This window comes from Hippopotamus amphibius, chromosome 1 (genome assembly GCF_030028045.1).
Source record: "Hippopotamus amphibius kiboko isolate mHipAmp2 chromosome 1, mHipAmp2.hap2, whole genome shotgun sequence".
NCBI classification, from domain to species: Eukaryota; Metazoa; Chordata; class Mammalia; order Artiodactyla; family Hippopotamidae; genus Hippopotamus; species Hippopotamus amphibius.
This window is the reverse complement of record NC_080186.1, coordinates 26102712-26116229: the sequence shown is the minus strand read 5'-3', so window position 1 is coordinate 26116229 and position 13518 is coordinate 26102712. Positions and strand designations below refer to the sequence as shown.

Here is a 13518-nt window from a genome sequence, read left to right as displayed (position 1 = left end):
AAATTACAAAGAAAAAAAAAAAAGGCAGGGGTGGTGGGGGACCAATAGTTTAAAAGATATATATTGACCCAGTGCAATGTAAGAATTTTATTTGGATCTTGATTAAAAAATAAAATTTATCAATTATGGCATCCATGAGACAAGTGAAAATGTGAATACCAACTGGGTATTTGATGATATTAAGGACTATGGTGAATCATTTTAAGGTCTTATAAAGGTTACTGTGGATAAGTTCAAAAAAAGGAGTCTTGTGTCCTTACGTTTAAAGACACAAAGTGAAAATTTTCAGATGGAACAATATGATGTCAGTTTCACTTCAAAACACAGGGATATGGATGAGGCAGGACTGGTGGATACCAGGTTCTGGGGGCTACCGAAACAGGAGGGCTCACGATTCTAAAATGTTTCTTTTATGTATTAAAGTAGTTTAAAAGTCAATCCATTAAAATGTTTTTTTTAAAGGTAATTATTCTTGATCTGTGGAGTCCAGTCAGGCGTAGTTCAGGGTGGGGCCTCAGACCAGGTGAGATCTGACAGCTTGGTTCAGATCCATTCTAAGAACCACAGCTGCGACCAGCGGCCCCTCCTCTAAGAATGCGAGCATGTAGGCAGGTGCAATCCATGCGCCCCCTCCAGCCAAAGTGAGCTTTCAGAGATACCCTCCTGGAAGGTCCCCTCCCTATGGGTCCCCACTCCACCTGGAAAAACACTCAAACTTCCCAACAGGGCCCCGCAGCCTCGTGTGACCTAATTTTCTTTCAGTTCCTGGAACACACCGAGTTTGTGCCACGCCACGTCGGGGTGTTTGCATTACCTGCTCCCCTGCATGGGAAGTTCTTCCTCCTCTCCTCCTCACCTGGCCAATTATCCTTCAAGGCTTCCTCTAAATGTTACTTCCTCACACACCTACCCTGACGCATCTCCCTCCCCCAAATGCATCCTGTCCTCCCTGTGCCTGTCTTTCAAAACATTTCCTTTTTTTCCTTTACAGCAGTGGTTCTCAATCAGAGGCAATTTCTCCCCCCAGGGACATTTGGCACAATCTGGAGGTATTTTCGGGGAGGGGCTGCTAGTGGGTAGAGGCCAAGGATGTTGCTAAACATCCTATAATGCACAGGACAGCCTCCCAGCAAAAATGTCAACATGGGCCGAGGTTGAGAAAGCCTGTTTAGAGCAGTTACCACAATCTGTCATTACACAGCCACTTGTGTGGTTACTCGTTTAATGTCTGTCTCCAACAGCAGACTCTAACCTGCCTGGGGGCAACAAATATGGCTGTCTGATTCATCCCGATTCCCAAGTGCCTGCCGCAAGTTTAAGCACTGCGGGAATAAATCCTTGTGTTAGCTAAGGTCTATCAGGCGCTGACTGCCAGTCAACAGCCCTACGAATTAAGAACTCTTCCATTTTACAGATGAGAAAACTGAGGCTCGGTGATCCCTGTCTGGGAACACGTGGGGGTCTGTTAACCAGCATATCTGATTAGCCAGAAGGACACACACAGGTGACTCACCTGGACTCCCTCTCCTGGGTCTGAAAGGCCCTTGTTTAGGGAAATTCCCACCGAGGGACAGGCGTTGGCGCCTTTCCTGGGAGATGAGAGTGGCTCTGGGCCAGGTCACTGTGCCACCTTGTGGCCATGATGGGGGTTGCAGTTCCCCCAGTGGGGAAAGGCCCTTCTCCCTCCCTGGCTCTGGGGATCAGATGCCAGGCCCCCTACCACCGCCTGGAAGAAGCCACGTCTCCCCAGAACCCAGGCTAAAGGCTGCCTGGCGGGGAGTTCGGACTGAGGCAGCCAAAAACAGAACTGGGAAGCAAAAGCCCTGGCCCTGCCACTCCCTGTGACCGTGGGGAGACCCTGCCCCGCTCTGGGCCTCCGCCTCCTCATCTGGAAAACGGGAGCATCCACATGGGAGCGGCGCCCGGGGGCCGGCACTCACCGAGGTGTAGGCCCGGCCGCACATGCTGCAGCAGTAGGCCTTGGCGTGCTTGATGGCGTGGGCCGAGAGGTGGATCTGCAGGGAGGCGGAGTCCGAGTAGGCCCGGTAGCAGTTGGGACACTTGTAGGGCTTGTCCTTGTTGTGCTGGCGCTGGTGAGACTGTGGGGAGCAGAGCCGGGGTCGGGAGGGGGCGGGGCTCCCCCAGCCCCACCCCCTCCTCACGCTCCCCTTGGTGGGGGTGCTGTGCCCCTGGCGGAGGTGGGCAGGCACTCACCTGGAGGTTGGAGAGCTGAGTGAAAGCCTTTTCGCAGCCAGGGTGTGGGCACTTATAGGGTCTGTCGCCTGTGTGGATTCTGCAACGGGCAGCCCAGTGAGCTGGAGTTCCTGACAGGCCCCCCAGGCCCGCTCCAGCCTCCAAGCCCTTGGCTGGCCTGCACACCACCCTGGCCCACAAGCCTCCCAGGCTCCACGCCACACACTGTCCCCAGAGTGAGCCCCAGGCAAGAGCTGAGACTTCAAAGGCCACCCCCATCCTTTCTTCACCAGCCTCCCACTACTAGTCTGCGACCAGAGCCTCCATGCTCCCCACAGGGCCCCAATGAACCCAGCCTTCCACCAGCACCCACTCAGAGGGCCCACCCAGGCCTCCCGCTAATCGTGGTGGGCTTCCTTTGACTGCATCCTGCCCCTCTTCTAAAAAAGCCACCTGCAGACCACCCACTGAAAAGAGGAGATTCACAGCTCTGCCAGGACCTTCCCGGCCCCCCCCCGCCCCGCCTTTCTTTCAGGAGCCATCTCCCTCTAATTGGCCCCCAATTTCTATTTCCTGCCTCCGCTCCACATGGCTACATGGCCACTCCAGCTACTGAGAGAACGCAGGACGGGGTGGCCCTGAAGGTCAGCCTCTGTGTCCTTCCTGTGAGCCCCTTTTTGTCCTCACCCTGGCTCCACCTTTTACTAGCCAGGTGACCTTGGTCAAATCACTGAGCCTCAGTTTCCTCATCTGCAAAATGGGTATAAAAAATACAGTCCCTATTTCACTGGGCTTTGTGAAGATTACATTAGATAATACGTGGAAGGGGCTTAGCCAAGAATTGGCACAAAGTCAGGGCTATATCAACACTTGCCAGTATTATTATTATTCATTCATTCATTCATTTAACAATTATTACATCAGGTACCTGTGTGCCAGGACCACCCGGGGTGCCTGGAACATATTAGTGAACAAAACAGACAAAACCCACTGCCTCGTGGAAATAAACAGTGAGCATGAAATAAGTACATGCAGAAGGTAATAAGTGCTATGAGATGAAACAGAACAGGTGAGGGGGGTCGTGAGTGCCCGGGATGGGTACAATCTTAAACAGGGTGGTCGGGGTCCTCACTGAGAAGGAGACTTGGGAGCAGTGACTCGCAGGCTGATGGCTGCGCTTTCTGTTGGCTGTTGCAGCTTGTGCTCATCCAGCAGCCAGGTGAGGATGGAGGGGGACCAGGATGAGGTGTGTAAATGGGGCTCAGGAGCACGGCACACACACAGGGACAGGAGGCCCTCTCTGTTCTCCTAGGCTTGTCTTCAGTCATCTGCTCTGGCAAATCCTGTGCCAAGCAGGTGGGCAGTGAAATGCGGACTGGATCTGAACCTCTTTTGCCTAAGCTGCCAATAAGCATTGGATGGAGGGAGAATCCAGCTCTGACCAGGCAGTGCGGCTCCTTCCCTAAAGCCCCAGCCCCCCTCGTTGCCTGGGTTTGCTCTGCCTGTCCACAGACTCATCAAACAAACTAAGGTCCCCCTGGCCAGGCCTCATGCTGCCGTCAGTAAGCCCATGACCTTGACTGCCCGCTATGAATACTCACAGTTCCAATTCCCTAGTGTGCCCCTGAAGGCCCTTCACGCGTGGCTCGGCTTCCCCTCCCTGCTCCTGCACCCTGCGTCCTGGTCTGAGGACCACTTCTCATCTGGCAACCACGTCTGACTGACGCTTCTGCCCACCACCCCTGTGCCCTGGCTGCGTTCTCAGCAGCGTGGCCACCCTCCTCGGTCTCCTCTACTACATTGGGAATCCCAAGTGCAGGGATGGCTTGTCTCCAGTTGCATGGAGACAGGCCAGGGGGAGCGGGCTGGCCCAGTTCTGAGGAGCCCTATCCTACCTGCACATTTGGGGATGTCACATGTTTGGGGACATCATCCCAGGCTACTGCACCCTGTCTCTACAATGGAAGGACCTTAAGGGTCATCTGGACCAGCTCTGCCTGCCACCAGAATCCCTCTATATTTCATCCCATCCTCATTTCCCCCCAGGGCTGCAGAACTCGATCAGCTAGGGGTCAGGTGGCAGAGGGGGCTGAGGGGCCCCAGGACACGCACCAATTTTGTTTTAAACCCCACGATGCCCACCGCAGAGTCCTTGCCTCCCACTGCTGCCTGAGTCATGGCTCTTCCCTGTCCCAGGGCTCCAGCCCAGCCATCTCCCTCTGGCCTCGCCAGCATTCTAAGTCCCTTCCTACCTTCCGTCCTGTATCCAGTCTGCTCCTCTTCCAGGAACACTTTTCCCCCAGCTAGCTAATAGCTGGCTAAAACCCACTCCTGTTCTCAGTATAAAAGCCCCTTGATCAGGGCAGCTTTTCCTGACCCCCCAGACTAGGCCTGGCCCCTGCAGCCCACCCCAAGCAGAAGCCTGTGTGTGGGTATGTATTTTGTCAATACCTAGTCACTGTTTTCTGAGAGCAAGAATGCCCGTGGTCTCACTCATCACCATCATCCCAGGGCCTGGCACAGGCTCAGCAGAGAGGACTCAGTAGGAAGGTGAGTTCTTCCCTCCTGGAGTCAGTCTCTGACAACAGTACTACGTTTCACATAATCAACAACGCCCATTTCCCAGGGGTATTTCACAAGTGTTTGTTGACTGAGCAAGCAATGGTTCTCCAGGGACATCAGGTCCTACCTCGGGACCTGACTCCTCTGGCCTCCTCCCCAAGTGCCGCAGCTGCCAAGCCTCCTTCCTAGACTCTCGGCCTCAGCCTCTCCTCTCTTGACCTCTACCATAGCAGCAGCGCCGGGATCTGACCTTGTCACGGCCCTGCTTTGTATCTCCCACTGGCTCCCCCCTTTCTAGGACAGAATCCAAATCCACACCCCCAAGCAAGCCTCTGAGCCTTTGCTCATGCCATTCCCCTGCCGGGAACACCATTCCCATCTCTCACTAGAGAGGGCTCTGGACCTGACTGGGCTCTCAACACCCGACTCAGATCCTCCTCCCCATCAACCCTGCCCTCTTTCATGGAAGTCTTCACATCCACCAGCCTCCCAGGTCATGGTGGGAGTTCCTCTGGCCCAGAGCCAGCCTCTGACCACTGATCTGTCATTACGTGTGGCACCCAGCATTGGGCTACCTCCGAAGGGCTTCAGGGACCCAATGTTCCCACTGATAACTGGCCCCCAAGCTCTTCAGCCCCCGAATGTCACGTCAGGTCCAACTCCTCAATCCCAATATCAGAGTCCTCTTTGTAGGGCATCCTCCCATTAGGGGAGCTCCCAGCCCTGGCTCCCACGTCTGTAGTGACTGGGAGCTCACCACCGACCCCAGGCATGGGCAGCACAGGGAAGCTGAGCTGCAACCAGTGCCCCTGGGCTCTCCTTCACCCCAGGACCCCGAAGACTCGCCCTGCTCTGGACCTCACCCCCCACCTCAGCTTCCCTGCAGCCCGACATCCCCAGCGCCTTCCCTCCTCCAAGGCTCGGGCTGCTCCTTGGCACTGTGGCTCTCATCTCACTCTGCCTCCTCTTAGTGGGGTGGCCTTGGGCAAGTGCCTTTGCCTCCCTGAGCCCCGATTTCCTAGCCTCTAAAATGGGGATAATAGTAAGGACGGTAACATACTGAAAGGGCATTCCTAAGACATCTGCATGTGTTAGCTTTGCTTTGTTTTGTTTTTTCAGCAGTATCACGCGGCTGGCAAGATCTTAATTGCCCAACCAGGGAGAACCCACACCCTCGGCAGTGAAAGCGCCGAGTCCTAACCACTGGACCGCCAGGGAATTCCCCACGCTGCTAGTTTTCAATACACTCATGTCTCTTTAAGATAAACAACTTATGAAAAACAACCAAGGGGGAATTAATTCAATGTTTAAATAAAACTATCGAAGATTCATCACTTATCATTTATCCTTTATTTTCCAGATAATAAGCAGCATGTTATATTGCATGGCTTCAGTCCCGCTGCGCTCCATAACTAAAACAATGGTGGATACAGTGAAAGCGGACCTTCCTCGAGATGGTTCCCTCTCCGTGGCACTTTTCAGATTGGTCATCTCTTATTTAGAAACAGATTCACCCTGTGTAAGGACTTTATGGACACCCTGTATATACATATCTTATGCAGGACTGGGCACGGAGGAGCTCTCTGATGAGGAACAGCTGTTGCTAGGATGTTATCACCGTCACTGTCCTCACACTTGAGAAAACCCACCCCTGCCACAGCTATCACCACACAGGTACGCAACATCGCACAGCCAGGAGAAGGAAAACACAGGCAAAAAACCACTCTGCAGCCTGAATTAACAAACAAATTCAGAGTCACCCTGTCCAGCATACATTCCCCAAACAGGTAACACGTTGAGCCCTTTCTTATACCTTATTAGCTCCCTCAGCAAACAAGGTTATCCCTGACTTCTGCATCATGATATTTACAGATGCGTGATCTTATCCAGACCCTAAGTGCATGAGACAACTGCTGTATCTCTACCAGGAACAGACTCACTACAAATTCCTGTGAACTTTCTCCTTAAATACATGTATTTATAATTCACGGGGCCGATGCTTCTGAAGTCTGGATTTCTGCAAACGTTTTGCAAGTCACCTGCTTTTCTTGTCTTGTTGTGCCTTCCTTTCAGACAGAGGTCCCACCAAGATGCTTCAGAGCTTCCAGCGCCACTCAATTACACCAACCCCACGTGCTCCCAGGCACATCCTTCTCAGCTCCCAGGGGGATCCTGCTCCACCGCTTCCGGCTCTACTTTTATTACTTGACTGGGGCTGGTCCTGTTTTGACATGACCTTCTTTTACCCCCTTTATTATTGGCGTAACGTTGAGAAGATGGATTTGATTATATGCCCTGACTGTCTGGTTCTCTATCAAGGGGCAAAAAACAGGAGTCTCTGTGGAATGGTAGAAAAGCAATTTGCAATCTGGTCGCTCCTTTATGTTTGGCTTTTCTTGGTTTGTTTGTCTAAAGGATTCTGGGACTTGTGGGCAGTAGGGACACCTCACCTCTTTGTCACTGGGTTAGGACACACTGGTTTAATTATATACGCCGCTGCGTAATGACTAATAATTTGTCTCTAAATTGGATAGGACCCTCTTCTGTTGCTTGTTTGGTTTCCAACCACTATGAACTCAAATCACTCAAAAGAAAAAAACAGAGGGAGGAAAAAACTGTGCCCTCAGGAACAGAGAGCAATCCCCGAACAAGGAACATTCTGACAGAACACTCTCCCCTCAAGGGCCTGTGAATTTTTTGTTGCTTGTTTGGTCGTGGTCTTAAATAATATTTTCAACAAATGTCTACTTCTGGAAACACTAGGGTTCTTACTAATTATTACTTGCTACCGTGTTTATTTCCTACCAGACTGATGTTCCTTTCCTGCCTACTCTGCCAACGCTGTGCTACAGCCTTTCTCAAATCTAGGCCCCGCCTTCAGAATAATACAACATCAAGGTAACTTTTACACCCAGATGCTCTTGGAGTTTCCAGCTGGCCACTGGGCAACACCACAGATTTCCTCTCCTGCTTTACAAAAGCTCCCAATGAGGGCATGTTTTGTATTCTCCACATTTTAATTAGGCAAACGCTAGACAGAGTGAGAGCCGGCCTATGAAGTTTCTAGTATGAGAAAGTTGGCAAATCAAAAGAAAAGAAGCTCAATCTCCCTGAGTTAATTTTATGTGTGTCTATATATATGCAATAATATATAATGTACATAAATATAATATATAGTAATATCATGTGTAATATATAATTGCATATAATATACATATATATATATTTGTATACTTTTTAAGATGGAGGGAAAAAGACCCAACCACTTGTTTTCATGTACAGAGACCAGCACCATAAGTATTCAGAGAAATGTCTTTTAAAATATTTTTTTCTATATTTAACTACAATTTTTAGTGCCAAGCATAACACACGCTTTATGAGATCAATGAAAAGACCATGACAATGGGTCAACAGCCCTGCTGCCTATGCTATGCTCTGAATCTGAACAACTGATCAGACATTACACCTTAACAGAGGACTCCATTCTCCTCCATTCTGGTATTGCTGAGCATACAATAAACGGACCAGTCATTCAGTCTTATCAATAGGTCTGGCTCCCCCACTCACACATGCCTAAAGGCCTGTGCTTTGGGTCTGAGACTGAGTATTCTGAAAGAAACGTCAAGAGCTGACAGCCTCCCTACAGGACTGTACCAGTGCACTTGGCTCTTTACACTGTGGGAAGAGACATGGGGCACTGGCTTCCAAGATGACCCATCATCATGACCAGACACTGCCCGGGGTCAAAGCAGGATCCGGGTCTTTAGTCCAGAGGCAGACAATTTCGCAAAGCCGACTCACGCCCCAAGACTGGGGAACAGGAATTATGACCTAGGGCTGGATGAAAGTGATTTAATTGTGGTTAACGTTCTATTTTCTGATGGGCATATGAGAAACTTTTTTCTCCCCCTTTGATCTATCTCTAATTTTCAATGTAGAAGGCTATATCTGAACAAACTGGAATAGAATATTCCTTAAATGGCTCCTTGCTCCAGCTAACCCTTTAGAATTCGGCGGGGCGGGGGGCATGGCAGGAGGACTATACAAATTTAACATAGATATAAACTAATGAATTATCAAGGAGATTTTAATATCATAGTTCTATTGAAAAAAACAGGTAATTGGCCTTGTCTACGAAACTATTCAGAACAATTGCTAAGAAGTATTCAAAGTGCCTTTACTGAGACCTTTTCCTTTTCATGACCATTAGTTTCTGTAAATAGGTTCACTGAGAACCTGTCCTCCTTCCTAACAGGATATAATTGGGTAAATCAAATTTGTAACCATGACCATGCCAGAAATGTCACATTTAAAGACAAATTTCATTTAATTAGGCATGACAAGCCTGATAGTAAGAAACAAGGCCTGTACTTCGTAACTGGGAATGTAGCCTCCCCAGGCTTCCAGGAAACTGCACTGAACCTACCCCAAGGCTTGTGGAATCCTTGCTTTTAAGGTTATGGGAAAAGTCATTCCTTCTAGTCCAGAAACACAAACCTGGGATTCTCAAAAAAGACAGTACCCTTCCCGTTACAGGTTGTATACCACAACCTGATAAGAGGTGAATTGGATGGTTCTAGATCTTAGACTAGATAATATAATGAGAAAAAAATTTTTTCACATATACACATTAAAATCATGACCGGGGGCTTTACAAAATCTCCTGACAAAAGTTAACTCTCAAACCTTGGGGTCACATGCTCTAATTTCAACAGCCATGCAGCCAGGAGGACTCTGTTTATTGATCAGCACCTCACTGCACACACCTATGTCCATAAAACTAGCCAAACTTCAAAAAATAAATTCACGACAAAATCAGAAAGTTTCTGAAAAAAATCTACATGGTCAAATCCATGCCTCAGGAAGCACGGGGACGAGAAAAGCACACTGCTGCCATCCTGCTGCTGCCCTGTCATTTGTTCCTTACTAACAAATCTGCTCATCATGCCCCAAAGTCAGAGAAACAGTCACAACATCTTGCACCCTGGGATAAAGCATACAAAGACAATGGAGAGAAATGAATAAATAACAACCACCACAAAACAAAGCCTAAGGTCCCTCTGTCTAGCCTTAGAGCCCAAAATAAAGAAAACCTTGAGCACTTTCCGTGAATTACAAACTCCACCACAAAAACAAGTTTATCCCTGACTTCCACAATGCTGATAATGGCAGACATACAGCGGTGCTTACAGATATGAGAACCCTCATGTGAGAAAACTGCTGTGCTTCTTCCCCTCTGAAGAGATGGACTGTAATTTGATAACCTTTAGTTTATTTCTTTAAATACCTATGGTATTTTTAACTGGCGAGCCAGTCTTTCTGATGTCTGTACTCCCCTGCAAAAACTTCTCTTTCCTTAAAGCACGTCTATCTCTGAATCCCCCCCGGTCACGCTTTTGACTAGACTGTATACCCTAAGAGGGCAGGAATCTGTGTCTGTTTTGTTCAGCGCTGTATTCCCAGCACCAGGAGCATGTCTGGCATACAGGAGAGGCTCTGTAAACATTCGTTAAATGGATGAATCATACGCCCTGTAAAAGCCAGTTCTATTTATTCCACAAATATTAAACATATGCCTCATTGCTTATTATGTGCCACCCACTGAGGATCTGGAAACGGAGGAGACCAAGCCCTCGCCTTCAAGAACCCCCACTATGTTGGGGGTGGTGGGCAAATAACCAGGCAAATAGAAGACAGTCTAACACTGCTGGGATGGGGAAGCCCAGGGCCTATGGAACCAGCTCAGGAGGGCCAGGGAGGACTTCCTGGAGGAAGCTTTACTGAGAGATGGATAGGAGAGGGCCAGAAAAACAGGGTGAAGGAGGTGGAGGGTGTTTCAAGTAACCAAAGAGCTTATAGATGAGAAACAATGGGAAGTGAGGTCCACAAAGGCCATATCATAAAAGGCATCGAATGCCAAGCAAAACAGTTTCGGCTTGACCCTGAGGGCAATGGGTGCCTAGAGAAGATCCCTGCTCCTCCTTGCACCAGGTCTACACACCAGGGGCAGGTGCTGAGCTGAAACTGGCCACATCAGGGCAGCACCAGGCCGGTGACTCACCTGGTGTGCTGTTGGAGGTGGGAGAGCTGTCGGAAGGACTTATCACAGTAGGAGCAGTGGTAGGGCTTGACGCCCAGGTGGATGCGCAGGTGCTGGGCCAGGTAGGAGGCGTTGGCAAAGGACTTGGAGCAGTGTGGGCACTTGTGGGGCTTGGCCTCTGTGTGCGACTTGGAGTGGATCTGCATCTCGGACTTGGTGAAAAAGGTCAGCGGGCATACCTTACACCTGTGGGCAAGAGGCAGGTTCATATGGCACGATCCGCCCCCGCCCCATGCCTAGACCGCTCAGGGGAGACCTTCTACATCAGAGACCTCACACCAGGGACAGGGCTCTCCTGGGAGGGTCCAAGGGGCACGGGCAGACCCCCAGCCTGCACACCCTCCAATCTGGAGGCGAAAGCTCTTCCCCTGGAGGCACGTTTGCAGCAGGCTGGGGTGCAGGCTTACACCTCATAGGGGAGAGTGGCTGGAGAGCCAGGTTCTGGGGGAGGGGAGCCCACACTCCGGGTGAAAAGTTCTCAGCCCTGGCTGTACTTTACAGTCCCCTGGGGAGCTTTCAAGAAAGGCTGACCCGGGGCCCTCCGCATGTCTCCCCGCAACAAGTTAAATCAGAATTCCTGGAGGTGCTGCCCTAGCACGGGCATTTTTGGAAAGCTCTCCAGATGATTCTAATGTTGAGGGTTCAGAACACTGCTTGAAGGGTTGAGGAAACAGACTCCCAGAAACACAGAAATCCCAGGCTGTGGTGGAGGCTGCCGCAGCCAGAGGCCACCTCTGAAGGGTTGTGGGTGGGGCGAGCCAGGAGACCCGCCCCTCTGGGCTGTAGCCCCCGCCCTCAGGCTCTGGGGCCCCTCTTTCCAGTCCCCCACTGCTGGGCTCCTGCTGCAGCCCTAGGCACTGGCTTCTGACCCAAGCCCGTCAGGAGCCCCCGCCACTGAGACCCCCACCTGTATGTCTTGCCCTCCTTGGCAGTCTCGCCCGAGGCCAGGATGGGATAGGGGACTACGAGGACAGGCGGCCCTCCTGGGTTCTCCGCCTTGATCTTTTTTCGGCCGCGCTCGGACTTGGGGGGGCCAAGCAGGCCGTGGCCCTGGATTGTCTTGATGGAGTCCAGGAGGGGGGGGCTGGTGATCCCTGAGATGAGGGTGGGGGACGAGGCGATGAGGCGGCTCTGGCTGGTGGTGGTGGGTGTGGACGGGGTGCTGGTACCCGTGCCCGCGCTCGACTCGGACGTGCTCACAGCCGGGGTCCGGGAGGAGAGCCCCAGACCTGCAAAGACACAGGGGTGGGGGCAGGGGTGAGGGGCAGCTGCAGAGGCCGGCTCAGCCCCCGCCACCCAGCTGTGTGGCTCTGGCAGGTCACCAGCCTATCTGAGCCTCCCCTTCCCTTTGCAAATTATTACTCAGGGGTAACTAAATGAGGGCTGTGTATGTGTAAGATTCCTTAGATACCTAAGGACTAAATTCAATCCTCTTATCTATAGCAGGGGCACTGTGGAAATCATTCCAACAAAAGAGCAAACAAACAAACAAAAAACTGAGGCACAAAGATGTTCACTACTGTGTTATTTATAAGAGCAAAAATTAGGGGCAACTGAAATATGCAATATTAGGGAAGGGTTCAATAAATTGTGATCAATCTCCTCTACTGAACATTAACTGCCCATTAAAAAGGAGATTATATTTGTAAAAAAAAAAGAAAATTTTAAGGCACAGAAAAAGTTAAGTAGGAGATGGAGATGCACCAAAATGTGATATGGATGGTAGAATTAGGAGTAATTTTAAAATAATTTTTTTGGCTTAACTGTACTTTCTGATTCTTTGACAATAAAACTTTTCCCTTTTTTTACACTTCTGCAATAAAAATCATTCTTTTAAAAATGAGGGGACTAGAAACATTTACAACATCAGGTAAAGTACACAAAAAGATGAAAATGATATCTATTATATGGTTAAAACTATGCTTTTTTTAAGAAACCCCAAATTTGTGCATTGAAAAAGATAATATCCAAAGTTGGCATCAGTATTTTGTGTGTGTGTCATACATGCTGGGAGTGTACATTTATCAACCTTAATGAAGGGTGGTTTAGCAATAGCTTATTAAAATTTCAAATGTACAAAACTTTTGACGAAGCAATTCTACTTCTAGAAATCACCCATAGATATTTATTTGCACACGAGCACAAAGATCTGTGTACTTGGACCTTCCATACAAAACTGTAATCACACAAAACTCGACATAACCTACTTATCCTCAGCAGCGACTGTGTAAAGAGATGTGGTCCATCTTCAACACAGAGAACAGGGAAGCCACAAAAACAGGATAGATGTGCAGTGACATAGAGAGAATGCCAAAATGTACTGTCGGGTGAAAAAGTAAATCTCACACAGTATGAACCCACCTATTTAAAAAAACACACATCCAAACTATATATGTATATACAGACAATATACGTGTATGTGAAAGCACAGGAATAGATCTGAGAAGAGACACACCAAAGTAAACTGTGTATACACTGTGGTTCTCTGTAGGTAGGGAGAAGAATTTGTTGGGAAAAGGAGATATTCATACTTTGTTTATCTGATTCCATATTATTTGAATTTTTTACCTGGTGAATTCATCCATTTTTTACATCTGTGATTAAAGGATAAAATAAAATAAATTATAGAGAAAACACATGAAAATGCTAACAATAGCAGGATG

General features: G+C 49.3%; 1 protein-coding gene across 11 annotated transcripts in view; it reads right to left on the bottom strand.

Moving 5' to 3' along the window:
- Positions 1-13518, bottom strand: part of ZNF362 (zinc finger protein 362) — a 38152-nt gene that overhangs the window by 2561 nt on the left and 22073 nt on the right. For 9 of the 11 annotated variants that reach the window (XM_057704318.1, XM_057704312.1, XM_057704336.1 and 6 more), the window contains 4 exons: positions 11763-12084; positions 10817-11041; positions 2215-2293; positions 1941-2099 (listed from right to left, as the gene is read on the bottom strand). In XM_057704318.1, the coding sequence (XP_057560301.1) occupies positions 1941-2099; positions 2215-2293; positions 10817-11041; positions 11763-12084 (785 nt within the window). Of the gene's footprint in view, positions 1-1940; positions 2100-2214; positions 2294-10816; positions 11042-11762; positions 12085-13062; positions 13102-13518 lie in introns of all 11 variants that reach the window. The other 2 variants (XM_057704347.1, XM_057704365.1) reach the window with 2 other exon arrangements.